We start from the raw sequence: 14,053 nt of genomic DNA, 5'->3' as shown, positions 1-14,053 counted from the left end.
GTTTAGGCATAGGAACCAAGAAAATCTATGAGACAGATATGTGGACCATATATTTATAGTGAAGAGTTAACCATTATATAAGTAAACTAATAAATACACTATAAATAAGCAGCTGGCTGTATTATTATCCTTGCTCTAAATAGAGGTCGCGGCAACGGGTGGGAAAGCCATGTAATCAAACGTGACGCCTTCAGTTTACCGAGGTACGTGTACTAGCTATACCTTCCAGGTCAACTCTGCTCCCCTCTCGATATGTCACTAATCACTGCACCCCGGCACGCACATCCACCATCGATCCACGTATATAAATCACCATCACGCCTAGCTCCTGCTTTGCTGCACCACTACACTACTACACGCTGCATATATATCGATCAACACCGACGCATCGGTCACTGCGATCAGAGCAAGTGACAGTGAAGATGTGCAGCGCAGCACGCGGTGTTCGTCGTCACGGCTCGCCGGTGATCATAGCGTGGGCGATCGTGTTCTTCTCCATTTTTGCGTCGTCGGAGGCGCAGCTGCAGGTCGGATACTACAACTATACTTGCCCCAGGGCGGAGGACCTCGTCCGCAACGTCGTCCGCGCCGCCATCCTCCGCGACCCCGGCAATGGCCCCGGCCTCGTCCGCCTCTTCTTCCACGACTGCTTCGTCAGGGTCAGTACACTAACACCCGCAAATCAGCTACTCTCTCCGTCCCAATATGTAGTAATTTAATTAGGATGAGATTAGACTTTTACTAGAACTACAAATTTAGACAACTAGGAAGGTAGCCCGCGCATTCACGCGGACACGTACCGTACGTAGGATAAATTTGAGAAACTTATAAAGGCGGTATACCAACGAAATAATTTCTGCAAAGTTTTAAAATTATGTTTTTTTAATAAATTTTTTTTGTTAGAATTGTATGACGAATTTAATTGTTATTTATAAAATTACCGGAGATTAGGGTTGGTAACTTACGGTATAAAAAATGGTATCTGAGACATATGACTCTTGAGATTCCATATGAAAAGAGAGAAAACTTAAGTTATAAAAGACATTACATATACAACCATATATAATTAAACCATATATAATTAATGGCTCTACCCATTTTTGTAGAAAAATTGATAATCAATTTATTATTTGATGGCAAACATCGATTGGTCATAGCTATGGATAATTCCGCATAGGAAATTATGAATTCCATAGGGAAAGAGAGAAAACTTAAGTTATAAAAGGCATTACATACACAATCATATATAATTAATGGCTCTACTGATTTATATAGAAAAACTGATAATTAATTTATAAAACAAAATATATGACCCTCGATTTTAGACCATTATTTCTAGCCATTGGATATATAGATTATCTAACATATTGTGCAGAGTCCAACTAACCAAATTATTCGTCTTTCCTCACTACGGACAGTGGACATGCTAATTCGTACCTCAGGCAGCATGCTCGCATCATCATACTTAGAAGAAAAAAAAAGTGCCCGACATGTATATGCATAATACATATAACTATCTCATACCCCTCTTTTCGTCTGAGAAAAATATCCTATACCCATGCATGCACACCGGGATGCACTGGCTAGCCCTCTAATTTGTTCACTCCATGGACAGTATGTTCCTTTGTTCTAGTGATTAGATAATTTAATAAGTACAAATAAGTATCTAAAATCAATTTTTATTAGTAAAATATCCATAAGGACAGCTCTGTAGACCCCCTCTCTCCTTCTTCTATTCTTGGTGTATTTGTTGGATTTGAGCAACGCGATATAGGTATTTTGGGCTATAAGTTAATGTCCAACTTTCAAGGGATTAAGGTTTCCCAACTCTCAGCGCCGAACACATCATAAGATCATTCATTTATCCTTAAAAGAAGATCTATCTTTTATCAAGGCATTGGGATTAAGTAAATAGCATCCACATAAATAGCATCCACATACAAATTGAAAGATATAATTAAGTTGGTTGTGAATCAATAGGTCCATTGAAGCTATAATTAAGGTTAAGGTTAACGGTTTATAGGTTATTTTGATTTTATAAAAAAAATAAGGTGGATATTTTGATTTTTATTGAGAACTTTTAGGATTTTTTTCATATGGATGTGGGTCCAAAATATAATGATTTTATTAGCAATTAAATATAGTTGGTATAGATATTAAACTATTGATTTAAATTAAAAAATATAATGGTTCAAACAGATCATAAATTGAATATATAATTTAAAATTTACAGCTATTGAAGATTCTTTATTTATTTATAAAACATACCAAGATCAATATGTATGAGATATATTATTATTTACAAGTGCATGCAGTATTTGAAAGTAAGATGGAATTAACTTACAAATATAGAAGATATTAGATACCCTTAAGCCTTAACTTAATTACCTTAGAAAAAAAAGGAGGTGAGCAAAGAAAAAATACACAAACTCTTACCATGCGTATGGATGGAAGCATGTAAGTGCGTTGGGCGGACTTGTACCGCCTGATTGATCTTAAGTTTTTTTACTAAAGATAAATCTAATGGCATCTAATGGTAAAAAAATATTAGGTCCACCAGATTAAATAAAACCAATGGTTAGATGTTCTCCTTTTTCCATAGATTTTCTAGGAATTAATTAGAGCGTCATGTGTCATCTTTGGACCGTTTCTAGGAATCTCACGTGACAGTTTAGGAGCGGTTTTAGGATGTTCGATGGACTTTTAATATATAATAGATAGATATGTCTACGTGGGTTTGTGAAATTTACTCCATAATATATATTGCCATTTTTAATATTTTGTTTTTATTTGGTTGTCATGCAAAGAAAAAATGGTATATAGTGTTTTTCTTATATATAGATTTGATAGGTTCACCGGTTTAAACCATCTATATACCAAAATCTAATGGTTTTTAATGTTTGTTCATATTTGGTTTTCATGCAAAGTACAATGGTCTATGGTAAAATTTAGGGAAGTGTTTCTTTTTATATAGATTAATGGGTTCACCGGCTTAAATAATCGTTAAAATATTTTTTCAGGGACAATGGTTAAAATAATTGGTTCACCGATCGATTTAAGTGAAAAGCGAAGATTAGATATTTTATATAATATTTTTTACACGTTAAAATTTTCATCTAGAAATAGGAAGAGAAGGATTGGAGGAGAGGAGAAAGCATCGCATTGCACTACGTATGTACAGACATACATAACGTACGTTTACGTTTAGAGAGGAGAGGATAGGGTGGGCCGCTGGGAGAAGGGGTGAGGTATGGTATATTTTTTATAAAGATAAATATAATAGTTGAAAATAGTGGGTCTATCGATTTATTAAACAAATAGTGGGTCTATCGATTTATTAAACAAATAGTGGGTTCACCGATTTATTAGAACACCACCTAGCGGTTTAGTAGCGGTTTGTAGGATGCCACGTGGTAATTTAGGAGCGTTTGTACGAAGTTTAATGGACTTTTAGTATATAATAGAAGATTTCTCTTTCTAACTAATAAAGTATAAAAATATGAGAACGAAGAGTTAATCTAGGAAGAGGGTGGTGTAATATTAATCAATTATTATAATTATGTAATTACCTATGAGATTAGGACAGAGGGATTAAGTAGTTTAATAGATCTATAATGGTTAAAAATAATAGGATAAGTGTAAATCGATGGTGCCATATTTTGCCTGTTTCTCACAACTTTTTGAATTTTTTAATCATAAATTACGAAGGAGATTAGCAGTGAGGGATTAATTAGTCTAATAAATCTAATCAAATCATCGAAATAATATTTTCATCGGTTTAAGTGCAAATAGATAATATGATGTTTTGCATTTTACTTAGAACTTTTGGATTTTATTGATCTTAAATTAATTTGTTTAATTATAAATTAAATCATGACAATTTAGCTCATCATATTTACCTTGAATTGCTAGCTATAAAATAGAAAGTAGAGACAACGGCAGACACATGATATATATGTATTACGGTCAACATATCAAAATAACAACAACAACAACAATAATATATGAGGTATATTATTATTATTTTCATATATAATAGGTAGTTGTATATGAGATATAAGTATGTACCTACTATCTACAGGATGGGTGGGTTAGGTTTGGGTGGTTATAAATCTAATGGTTGCAAATAATGGGTCCATCAAATGTAATGAAAATCAACGGTTATTTGTTAGAGTGGCATGTGGCGGCTTAGGAACACTTCTAGGATGCCACGTGGTGATTTAGGAGTGTTTGTAGAAAGTTTCATGGACTTTTGGTTAATATAGATCAATAACGATGTAGAATAATGTGTCCATCTATTTTAGTAGAAACCAATGGTTTGATATTTCTCTAATTTAAAAGTGCCACACAATGGTTAGAAACATTTATATGATATTTAATGGACTTTAACATTTGTGGAGGTATTCTTTCTATAAAGATAAGTTCAATTTTAATTGTGATCGAAAAAAGAAAAGAAAGGAACAAAGGGAAAAAAAAGGAGAACGGAACAGGGGAGCAGTACGTGCGTACTGCATGGAGGTGGGGCCGGTGAGAGGTTTTGGTTTTTAAGATAGATCTAACGATATAAAATAATGGGCCCATCGATTTAAATGAAAATCGATGGTCAGATTTCTTTTATTTTATTAGAGTGCCACGTGGCAACATGAGAGCGTTTTGAGGAAACCATATGGCAGCTTGAGAATGTTTATAGAGAGTTTAATGGACTTTTAGAAAACTATCTTATATTATTTTTTATTGGGTAAATATATAATGGTGTAAACTTTATTTTTAAATATTAAATATTACATAGCTAATTTAGTCTCGCACATTTGGAATGAGCTATATGATGATATAATCTACATTAATCTATATATAATTACCTATCATATGATCACAGTGTATGTATATTTGCATTAACTTTGCTCACCTTTACAAAGTAGCTAGCCAGAAATAAGACATTTGTACGCATTTGTATGAGTATTTCTGAGGAAAGAGAAAAGGAGAGGGGAAGCAGAGAAAACGGATGTCTTGTTCGGTCTTGTGCGTACGCTCATGTACGTACCTACGCGGAAGGAGGAGATGTGACCGTAGTTGCGGAGGTTTTTGGTTTTTTAAGATAGATCTAACGATGTAAAATAATAGGTCCACTGATTTAAATGAAAATCGATGGTCAGATTTCTCTATCTTATTAGAGTGCCACATAGCAACATGAGAGCGTTTTGAGGTAGTCACATGGCAGTTTAAGAGTGTTTATAGGTAGTTTAATAGACTTTTAGTATATAATAGATAGATGTATCAATTCGTAGTTCTAGAATGGAATTGTTATATATTGGGATGGAGGGAGTAGCTAGCTAAGCTCGTTTGCATGGTCAAGGCTGACCCTGTGTTTTTTTTTTTTGTTGCTCTGCGTGTGTGTACGTAGGGGTGTGACGCGTCCGTGCTGCTGGACGCCGTCCCGGGCAGCAACGCGACGGTGGAGAAGATGTCGCAGGCGAACAACCCCAGCCTCCGGGGCTTCGCCGTCATCGACCGCGCGAAGCGCGTCCTGGAGCGGCGTTGCCGGGGCACCGTCTCCTGCGCCGACATCGTCGCGTTCGCGGCGCGCGACGCCTGCGGCATCATGGGCGGGATCGACTTCGCCGTGCCGTCGGGGAGGCGCGACGGCGCCGTCTCCGCCGAGTCCGACGTGCTCAACAACCTCCCGCCGCCGTTCTTCAACGCCACCCAGCTCGTCGCCGGCTTCGCCGCCAAGAACCTCACCGCCGACGACATGGTGGTGCTCTCCGGCGCGCACTCCTTCGGCCGCTCCCACTGCTCCGCCTTCTCCTTCCGCCTCTACCCGCAGGTCGCGCCCGACATGGACGCCGCCTACGCCGCGCAGCTCAGGGCGCGGTGCCCGCCGCCGGCGGCGCCGCCGGCGACGGGGAGGCGGGACAGGGTGGTGGACCTTGACCCGGTGACGAAGCTGGTGCTCGACAACCAGTACTACAAGAACATCCAGAGAGGGGAGGTGCTGTTCACGTCGGACGCCACGCTCGTCAGCCAGAGCGACACGGCGGCGCTCGTCGACCTGTACGCGCGGAACCGGAAGCTGTGGGCGTCGCGGTTCGCCGCCGCCATGGTCAAGATGGGCAACCTCGACGTACTCACGGGAAGCCAAGGGGAGATCAGGAAATTTTGCAATAGAGTAAATTAGCAGCTAGTACTGTAGTTCTTCTCCACGGATCGATGAAGCTACCCGCTTCGATGCTGCGGCTGTGAAATGGATTTTTACTGCTAGTAGTTGTTTGCTAATTAACTTATTGAAGCCTCGTGTGTTCTTTTATTATATCATTAAACAATATTCATTGTTCGGCTTTCTAATGATCATAAATCATAACATCCATTGTATAATTTATTACTACCTTGATTTTATATTACAAGATAATTTAACTTTTTTTAAAGTTAAACTTCTTTAACTTTAACTAAGCTTATAGAGAAATACAGTGATATTTTCAATACAAAACAAATATAGTATCGAACTGTATTCAATGTTAAATGTAAGGGAACAAATTTAGTGTTGTAGATGTTGTTACGTTTTTCTATAATATGATCAAACTTAGCAACATCTAAATTATCAAATTAATTTTATTAAATCTAACATTAGATATATTTTGCCAATATGTTTCTTTTGTATTGAAAATACTACTATATTTTTCTATAAATTTGATCAAACTTAAAAAAATTTGATTAGCAAAAAGGAAAAACAACTTATAATATAAAATGGAGGGGTACGTATAATGTATCCACGTGTGTTCTATTGAAGAATTTGTGGTTTAAAGATAAAAAAGAATTGTGTTTTTTCCATATGGTCTATTTATTGAAATTGCGTTAGGAAAGTACACTTGCGAGTGCAGTGGTGGATGCATGCGTCTTGATGAATGAACTCGGTTCCTAAAGACCTTATTTCGAGGCTTCGAGCTATACATAGGCATAGCCACAACCACAAATAAGGCCTTCTAGAGATGGAGCTCCACGTGAAAAAACAAAATGTCACAAATAAGCCTCTTCGACTGCTTGACATCTTAACGTATCAGGGAGACCAGCAACGTTAGAATTCTTCCAAGCATGTGCCATGATGAGGTTTGGCGTAATCTCCTAGAATTAGTGGTTTAGTTTACCATGCATGCATATATATATGGTTATTTTCCTTTTTGAAAAACGTGATGGCGAATTCTAATGACTTGATTGTGTTTGTATTGGAAGGTTCGATCACTGAATAAATAAAGGGAAATGAAGTTTACACGCATTGGGGTTTGTGGATGCTATCACTCTTTCTAGGGAAAAAGAAAGCAAACGATGAAGCCTCATAAAAATTCAGTCGGGCAGAAACGAAAGGACTAAATTAGTATTTCCTCCGGTTCCAGCGGTCTTAATTCTTCACGTTTTGAACAAAATTAAGATTAAACTTTTATAATTTTAACTACGAATAACTCCTAAAATATTTAAAGTAAAGATACTAGAACAATATAAAACAATATGTGTAGATTCGTCTTACATGGTACAACAACAAAAATAAAATTGTATTTATTTATTGTATATATCATATTAGAAAATCATAGTCCAATATATATTTTGGAGACCGTGTTATTGTTTAAAACGTCAAAAAATATAATAGATTACCCAAATTTCAACAAATAATTAAGCGTCAAAAGAGCAAGTCTACCTGAATTATGGGTTTCCACAGTTACAATTATACAAGTGCATCAGCCGCTGTCGTTATCAATTATAGATTCATAGTGCAGCGTTGTGTGTACTGACAATGTGGTGCCCCTCTTCTTTGTTTTTTCAGGAAGTACAATGCAGCAGTTATTCTTCAGTTCAAACATCTGACTACAGATAAAATAACTGTCTTCAATAGGAAAACGATTCCAAAACCAGATTTTAATCCTAGGAAAACTACAATATTTCCTAACAATCATGTTGAAGTTTATCTTTCAGCAATGTAGGAAATACCTCAGGTAACCTTTCGATGGCATCTGCCATATTCCATTTCTTCAACTCGTGAAATGCTCTTCACAGGTACTCGCCAGGGCTGTTCAGACTGAAGTTGAAAAGGACATGGTCATCAGCAATTGGAGCCAATTGGATTCAGCAGTTAGCACTCAGATGACAGCAACAGGCTTCTGAGAAGAGTTGAACGGTTTGTAATTTGGATTGTGCAACCGATTCTCTAGATAAGCATGTCAGAAGATTAACCAGAAAACAGGGACAGCATGTTAGAAATAAAAGACCCTCCATCCCGAGAATGATGTCTCGCCAAATTGATTGATAAGAATTCACATTCTAATATTCATCCTATTTACTTCAGATGAGTATAAACATGAATAACAAATGCAACTGAAATCGCTGTGGGTAATCATACCTTCAGCAGATTTCAATAGAAGTAGTACGTACAAAAGGAATCAGCATTATTAGCTTGAATGAATGTATTTGTGGTTGTTAGAAATATTGTATACAGAAAGCAAATCTCTTGTCTTTATGAATGACTTGTATGTTTGATCAGTGATCTGTGAATTCATGATTCATTTAGGCTGAAACCGCATAAATCATAAATCTAAAAAAACAACGGACAATGAAAAATTGACAAAATAAACTCGCACCACCACCCGTTTTAAACAGCTGTTTAGCACATTCATCAAACTAATACACTTAAAGCTGACATTCAGTGACCACATGTCCACATGAATAGTAATGGGCTAATGTGGTGGATATATTATCTATTTGAAATATAAATTGTTGTAGCATGCATGTGGTAACTTTGACAAACTTTTTATATACAGATATCTAGATTTTAGTGTTCTCGGACATGCTGTTCCTGGTTTTGGTGTTGCTGCTGCTTCCATTGATATTTCCATGTGAAGGATTAGACCATAACAACATCAATATTCCAAAGTAAACTAACTGAACATTTATTGGGTAGCTAAACAAACATAAAACGGGGCAATTTCATTCTTACCCCTATTTTGACATCCAATTGTGATTTTGCCCTCACTTTTTAGGGTTTTCGTTTTTGCCCTTGCTTTTTTGAAACGAAGTAACATTTTGCCCTTATTATGCCCCTATTGTGGATGATAAAGTTAACGGTGTTAAGTTATTGGCGAAAAGACTTTTGCATCCTTACATGTTGTTGCACATTTGCTTCTACTTTTGTTCAATAATTGTATTTCCACCCTCATTTGTGCCCTTATCCTGTGTAACTTACTACGTGTGATCCATAGGGCATATGACAAATATTGCAGTTATATGACATTATTAAGATCATAAGAAAATGTGATGCTACAGAAAAAAAGCATCAGCATGTTCAAATCAAACTGCATCAGATTAATGAAAGATCATCTTAATTTAACTTCAGTTTCACCTGTTTCTGTTGTGATGTTGTCACATCAGAAAGATCTGAAACTAGATCAAAAGATCTAACGCAGTTGAGTATTGATTTGGAGATTTGCATACTCTAACGCTTCTATTCACCTGCTAGCAATTTTTTGTGCATCCTGCTAAAGAACCTATGAGCAGCTGATACAAATATGCTTGCTTGCCTGCTTCCCGCGTGCCACAGCCCCTGCGTGCAGCTGCTGGCCTCCTGCTCCCTGCCACGCCGCCGTGGCCTCCTGCTCGCCACAATGGCTTCCTATGCGCCACCGCCTGCTCCCAGCCCAGACACCGCCGACGGGGCCAGCAGCCCCACCGTGGCCTCCTGCCCGTGGCTGGCCGCTCCTGGCCGGGACACCGCCGCCACCGGGGGTGGGGATTAGTGATAGGGTTTTGGGTACTGCTCGGGCCAGCGAGACGGCCAGGGGTACAAAGGTAAATCTTCAATTTGCAAAATCATTATTTATTTTATTTTCAATTTCCTTACTACAACAATTACAGCTCCACTAACTTCCATGAGAACTAGGGGTAAACGCCTGTTTCATTTCAGAAGAACAAGGGTAAAAACAAAAACCCTAAAAAGTAGGGGCAAAATCACAATTGTATATCGAAATAGGGCTAAAAACAAAATTGTCCCTAATGTTTATCATATTATACTAAGTGTCAGCAACAGATCATTCTCAAATCTCACTGATCCTGCTGGAAAAGGCACAGTTTGTGCTCTTTGGATGGGTTTCCTCTAGTAAGTTTTCTGCAAAACATGGATGTCTCCCTTTGAAAAGGATAAAGACATGCTTTGTGGTGAATAACTTGTTGGCCAAGAAGTGTTCCACTTCCATGCTCAAAAACATGTTGTGAGTTGGGACTTGGGAAGATAAAACTGTGGTTGGGATAGCCTCTTCTAGGATAAAATATTACAAGAACAGATATTATAACTCCAGTTTTTTTGTTTGTTACTTGTAGAGACTGTTCATTATCACTTATCAGATTGCAGTTTATTTTCATGTCAGTTGCACATACTGGTGCTGTTTGTGTGCGCCAATATCAGCAATGGTTGAACTTTCCTGAAAAGTTCTTGCATGTAATTATGGTTAATGAAGTCCCTATCTTGAAAAAGAGGTCCATTCTGTCAAAGTCTCAACATTTGGTTAACCAGCAATATCTGCTATGGCAACAAAAACACATATAATGATTTTATTTGTTCAAAAAAACACAGCTGGATATGGTTTGCATATCTAGTAATCACCTACAGAGAAATGTAGCAAATTTTTATAGGTCATTGTAAACAAATATTCTGCACTGTTAGTTGTTCAGTGTCCTCATGAGAATCAGATAGCACAAACAAATATTTGGTTCACCTGTCTAAAGCATGACATGATGCAAACATGTTTAGATAGTTCAATGAAAGGAAAGGTTTTGAGTGATATGCTTACAAAGAATATCCTCAAGTCTTGACAGACTGTTTAGAGGTTCCAAAACAAATGCTGCGATTCCATTTCCAACCCCAGATCGAGTCAACTGACAAAAACAAAGCCATCATTTAAAGAATTAATCGAAAAGAAAATGAGTTAAGTCATAAATGAATAAAGGCATCTTGCCATAAAACAGTATCAACGGCCACAACATCATAAAACCTACATTTCAGCATAATTTCAGAAACAGAGTTGTTGGGCATCAATCAGTCATCTTATTTATTTGCAGAAAGTTGATCAAACTAAGAATTGAATGAATCATCAATTTACCTTGGCCACTGCTCCCCAGGTCATACTAACCATAGAAGCGCAACAGAAATCATATGCACAACTCACAGGGCCTCTCCTTCTTCTGAATCATCATCTTCATCTGACTCATCAATGCCTTCCTCCTCCATCTCATCCTCAATACCTGTGCCAACTTTGGCACCCCTATAAGCCTCCTGCAGTCTCTGTTTCTCCAACTCTTCCCTCTTCTTCCTCAACTCCTCCAAATACTCTCTATGCCCCTCATCCATGATTGCCACAAACCTCTCCTTCAGCTCAATCATTGGATCCTTATCAACAAGCTCGCCATTCTCATCATATGCTTCCCTCAACACCGCCGTCTTGATCCCACCCTTCAACGACACATAGAATATCCCCGGATGTCTCGTGAACGCATTAGCAAACGCATTTGACAGCCTAAACTCATCACAGAACTTCCCTATAATTGGTACAGCCATCCTCCGCTCTACAGACAAGGATAAAACCTCATGTAAAACACCAATCAACCTCTTCTCTGCTTCCGGTGACGCCGGGTGAAGCCCAGACGTATCGGCGTAGGGCGATACATACGGCAACTCAAGCCAATCCCTCACCCACTCCCTCATCTCCTTCTTGAGATAGAATCCCCTCGGCAATTTAACCGTAAAATTCGGCCTCGGCCGAATGCCAACCACATCGGCCTCCTTGTCAGCCCTCAATTCAATCACCGACTTCGCCAGCTGATCATCCCACGAAACCAGCTCAAGAAACGCGTTGCCGGACGCGTCAGGCCCCGGATCTCCAACAAGGCGGAAGAGGTGAGGGTACCTCGGGACCAGCGAGGTCAGGAAATCGTCGGGGAGGCCGAAATCGCGCTTGGCGGCGGCAATCTTGGGGACGGGGAGGGCGCGGGTGGAGGAGATCATGAGGAGCTTGGCGAGCCTGGAGGCGAGGAGAGGCGAGTGGAGCGCGTGGTGGCGTGAGGCGAACTCGAGGAAGGAGAGGAGGTGCGGGGAAGGGGAGGCGACGGGGTTGGGGGGAGGGGAGACGGAGAGGAGGGTGGGGTACCGGCGGAGGAAGGTCGGGACGAGCACCGGGAGGCGGATTCGTTGCCGGCGCTTGGAGAGGTAGCGGAGGAGGAGGCGGCGGCCCGGGGAGAGGAGCACCTCGCGGACGAGGCGGGAGGCGAGGCGGTACCGTCGGTCGCGGAGGATGGCGGCGTCGAGGGCGGCGTCGCGGCGCCAGGGAACCTTGAGGGAGGAGATGCGGCGCACGGGGCAGAGAGATTTGAGGCGGTGGACGCCGGCGGCGGCGGCCGGAAGAAGCATGATGCGATGTGCGGGTTTAAGGGAAGTTTCGAACGGTGAGGTGGAGGAAGAGACATTCTTCACTAACGAAATACGCTTTACGAACTAGTTAACGTATTATGGAATACGTATTTCTGAAGTGAATAGCCACGATTCCTAGCCCATCCCAGATATGGGCTGGAAAGTTAGTTTGATTTCCTGGGCCATCGTGATTATGGGCCGGGTAAGTAGGGCTATCAAATGAGGCCTTATTAGGCTAGAAGTCTATGAAGCTTTTGCCTGTCTACTGTTCGAGCGACTCGGCGTCCCATTTGAAAAGCAGGTATTTTCCAGAAATTTCTAGTAGAAATTAAGTTCAGTTCCCGTGGGATCTAAAGTAGTGAAACAAAAAAAATTTCACCACCAGAACATGCCACATCATCCAAATAAATATGACCGTCAGATGCACCAGTACATTCATCACGGGCCATTGGATTTTAACATAACATGAGTAGACGGAAAGGCTGGAAGGCTCGCGAATACGTCAAGCCCACGTGTCCAAAATCCACCGCAGTACTCCCAATCGCGGCCTCACGGATTTTAGTGAGAAAACACACACAAAACCCGTACTCCCAATTGCGTGCACCGCTGCCTCTTTCGTCTTCGCTCTCCGCCCCTATTGCCGTCGCCTCCACCGGCCACCGCCGCCGCCTCACCTCCACTGTCCACCCTTCCACCACACCTCCCCATCCGCACCACCACCCACCACAGCGTTTTCCGCCGCCCCCGCTACGCTTCCCCATCGATCTGAATCACAGCTCCAAAGAACGGAGCAAGATCAAGGTCGACGATGGTGGATCGAGGTCAAAAAATCAGATCACAAATTCAAGCTAAAGGACTCCAACAGAACAGTGTCGCCATCTCTTCCTCCCTAACCCACTGAATCCCATCCCAGGTATCTGGTAAGTTACATACTCAATATATCCCATCCCCTCCTATCTGTCTTCCCTAGAGGTGGCAACGGGGAATTCCCCGTCGGAGGATACATAACCAGACCCGCCCCCACGGAGGAGAATTTCCCCCGTCCCCGCCCCTGTGAAATGCAACGGGGCAGCATCTTTCACCATCACCGCCTTTGTGTGGGTAATTTATCCACGTGGAGGCTCCATCCCCGCTCTCAAGTTTTTCAGCATGTATATTTCACATATCAAATAATAATTCTCATACACAAGATTTATCACTAAAAACAGCAATTTCAGCACATCAGCAACAACATAATTATACAAGAATACAAGTTCACAAATTCATATCACAGGTTCACAAATGCACATCGCAACAAGCTCACAAGCTCTTCATCACTTCATCACATGCAACAGGCAACGGCACTGCAGCAACAGCACTGCTGGCCATTCATCAGATGCAACAGGCAACAACACTACTGGCCGTTCATGTGGACTCGTCGTTTTCCCCTTTCTTTGCTGTCGTAGCCTTCACCTGCATCCACCATCCCAGCAGAGTAAAACAAATAAGCCCAAATGTGACGCATCGTAAATTTGGAACGAACAAAGGGAGGGCAGAAAAGAAGGTCGACTCCCGGTGCTAACTGCTGTGTCTCTCGGCGGCGCCGAGAGACAGGCCGTGGAGGCGAGGAGAGGCGGT

The 14,053-nt window shown here is 40.7% G+C and overlaps 2 protein-coding genes across 7 annotated transcripts; one reads left to right on the top strand and one right to left on the bottom strand.

Annotated features, from left to right (window-relative positions):
- The first annotated feature begins 380 nt into the window (after positions 1-380).
- LOC127760254 (peroxidase 5-like) lies at positions 381-6,350 on the top strand. Its single transcript, XM_052284480.1, has 2 exons — positions 381-659; positions 5,402-6,350. Exons 1-2 carry the CDS (start codon positions 423-425, stop codon positions 6,173-6,175), a joined length of 1,011 nt encoding a protein of 336 aa, XP_052140440.1. The 5' UTR covers positions 381-422; the 3' UTR covers positions 6,176-6,350.
- Positions 6,351-7,646: 1,296 nt separating this feature from the next.
- LOC127760266 (protein WHAT'S THIS FACTOR 1, chloroplastic) lies at positions 7,647-12,443 on the bottom strand. 6 transcript variants are annotated; one of them, XM_052284497.1, is made up of 4 exons: positions 11,133-12,443; positions 10,824-10,908; positions 7,975-8,062; positions 7,647-7,851 (listed from the first exon to the last, which is right to left on the bottom strand). In XM_052284497.1, exon 1 carries the CDS (start codon positions 12,434-12,436, stop codon positions 11,195-11,197), a length of 1,242 nt encoding a protein of 413 aa, XP_052140457.1. In that variant the 5' UTR covers positions 12,437-12,443; the 3' UTR covers positions 7,647-7,851; positions 7,975-8,062; positions 10,824-10,908; positions 11,133-11,194. The 6 variants fall into 6 exon arrangements, with proteins under 6 accessions (XP_052140457.1, XP_052140455.1, XP_052140453.1 ...); XM_052284495.1 differs by having other exon boundaries at positions 7,975-10,908; XM_052284493.1 differs by having other exon boundaries at positions 7,647-8,191.
- Between the last annotated feature and the right edge of the window lie 1,610 nt (positions 12,444-14,053).

The sequence above is a fragment of the Oryza glaberrima genome, chromosome 1 (genome assembly GCF_000147395.1).
Source record: "Oryza glaberrima chromosome 1, OglaRS2, whole genome shotgun sequence".
Taxonomy (NCBI): domain Eukaryota; kingdom Viridiplantae; phylum Streptophyta; class Magnoliopsida; order Poales; family Poaceae; genus Oryza; species Oryza glaberrima.
Note: the sequence above shows the minus strand (reverse complement) of the source record. Positions and strands in the feature narration are given on the sequence as shown.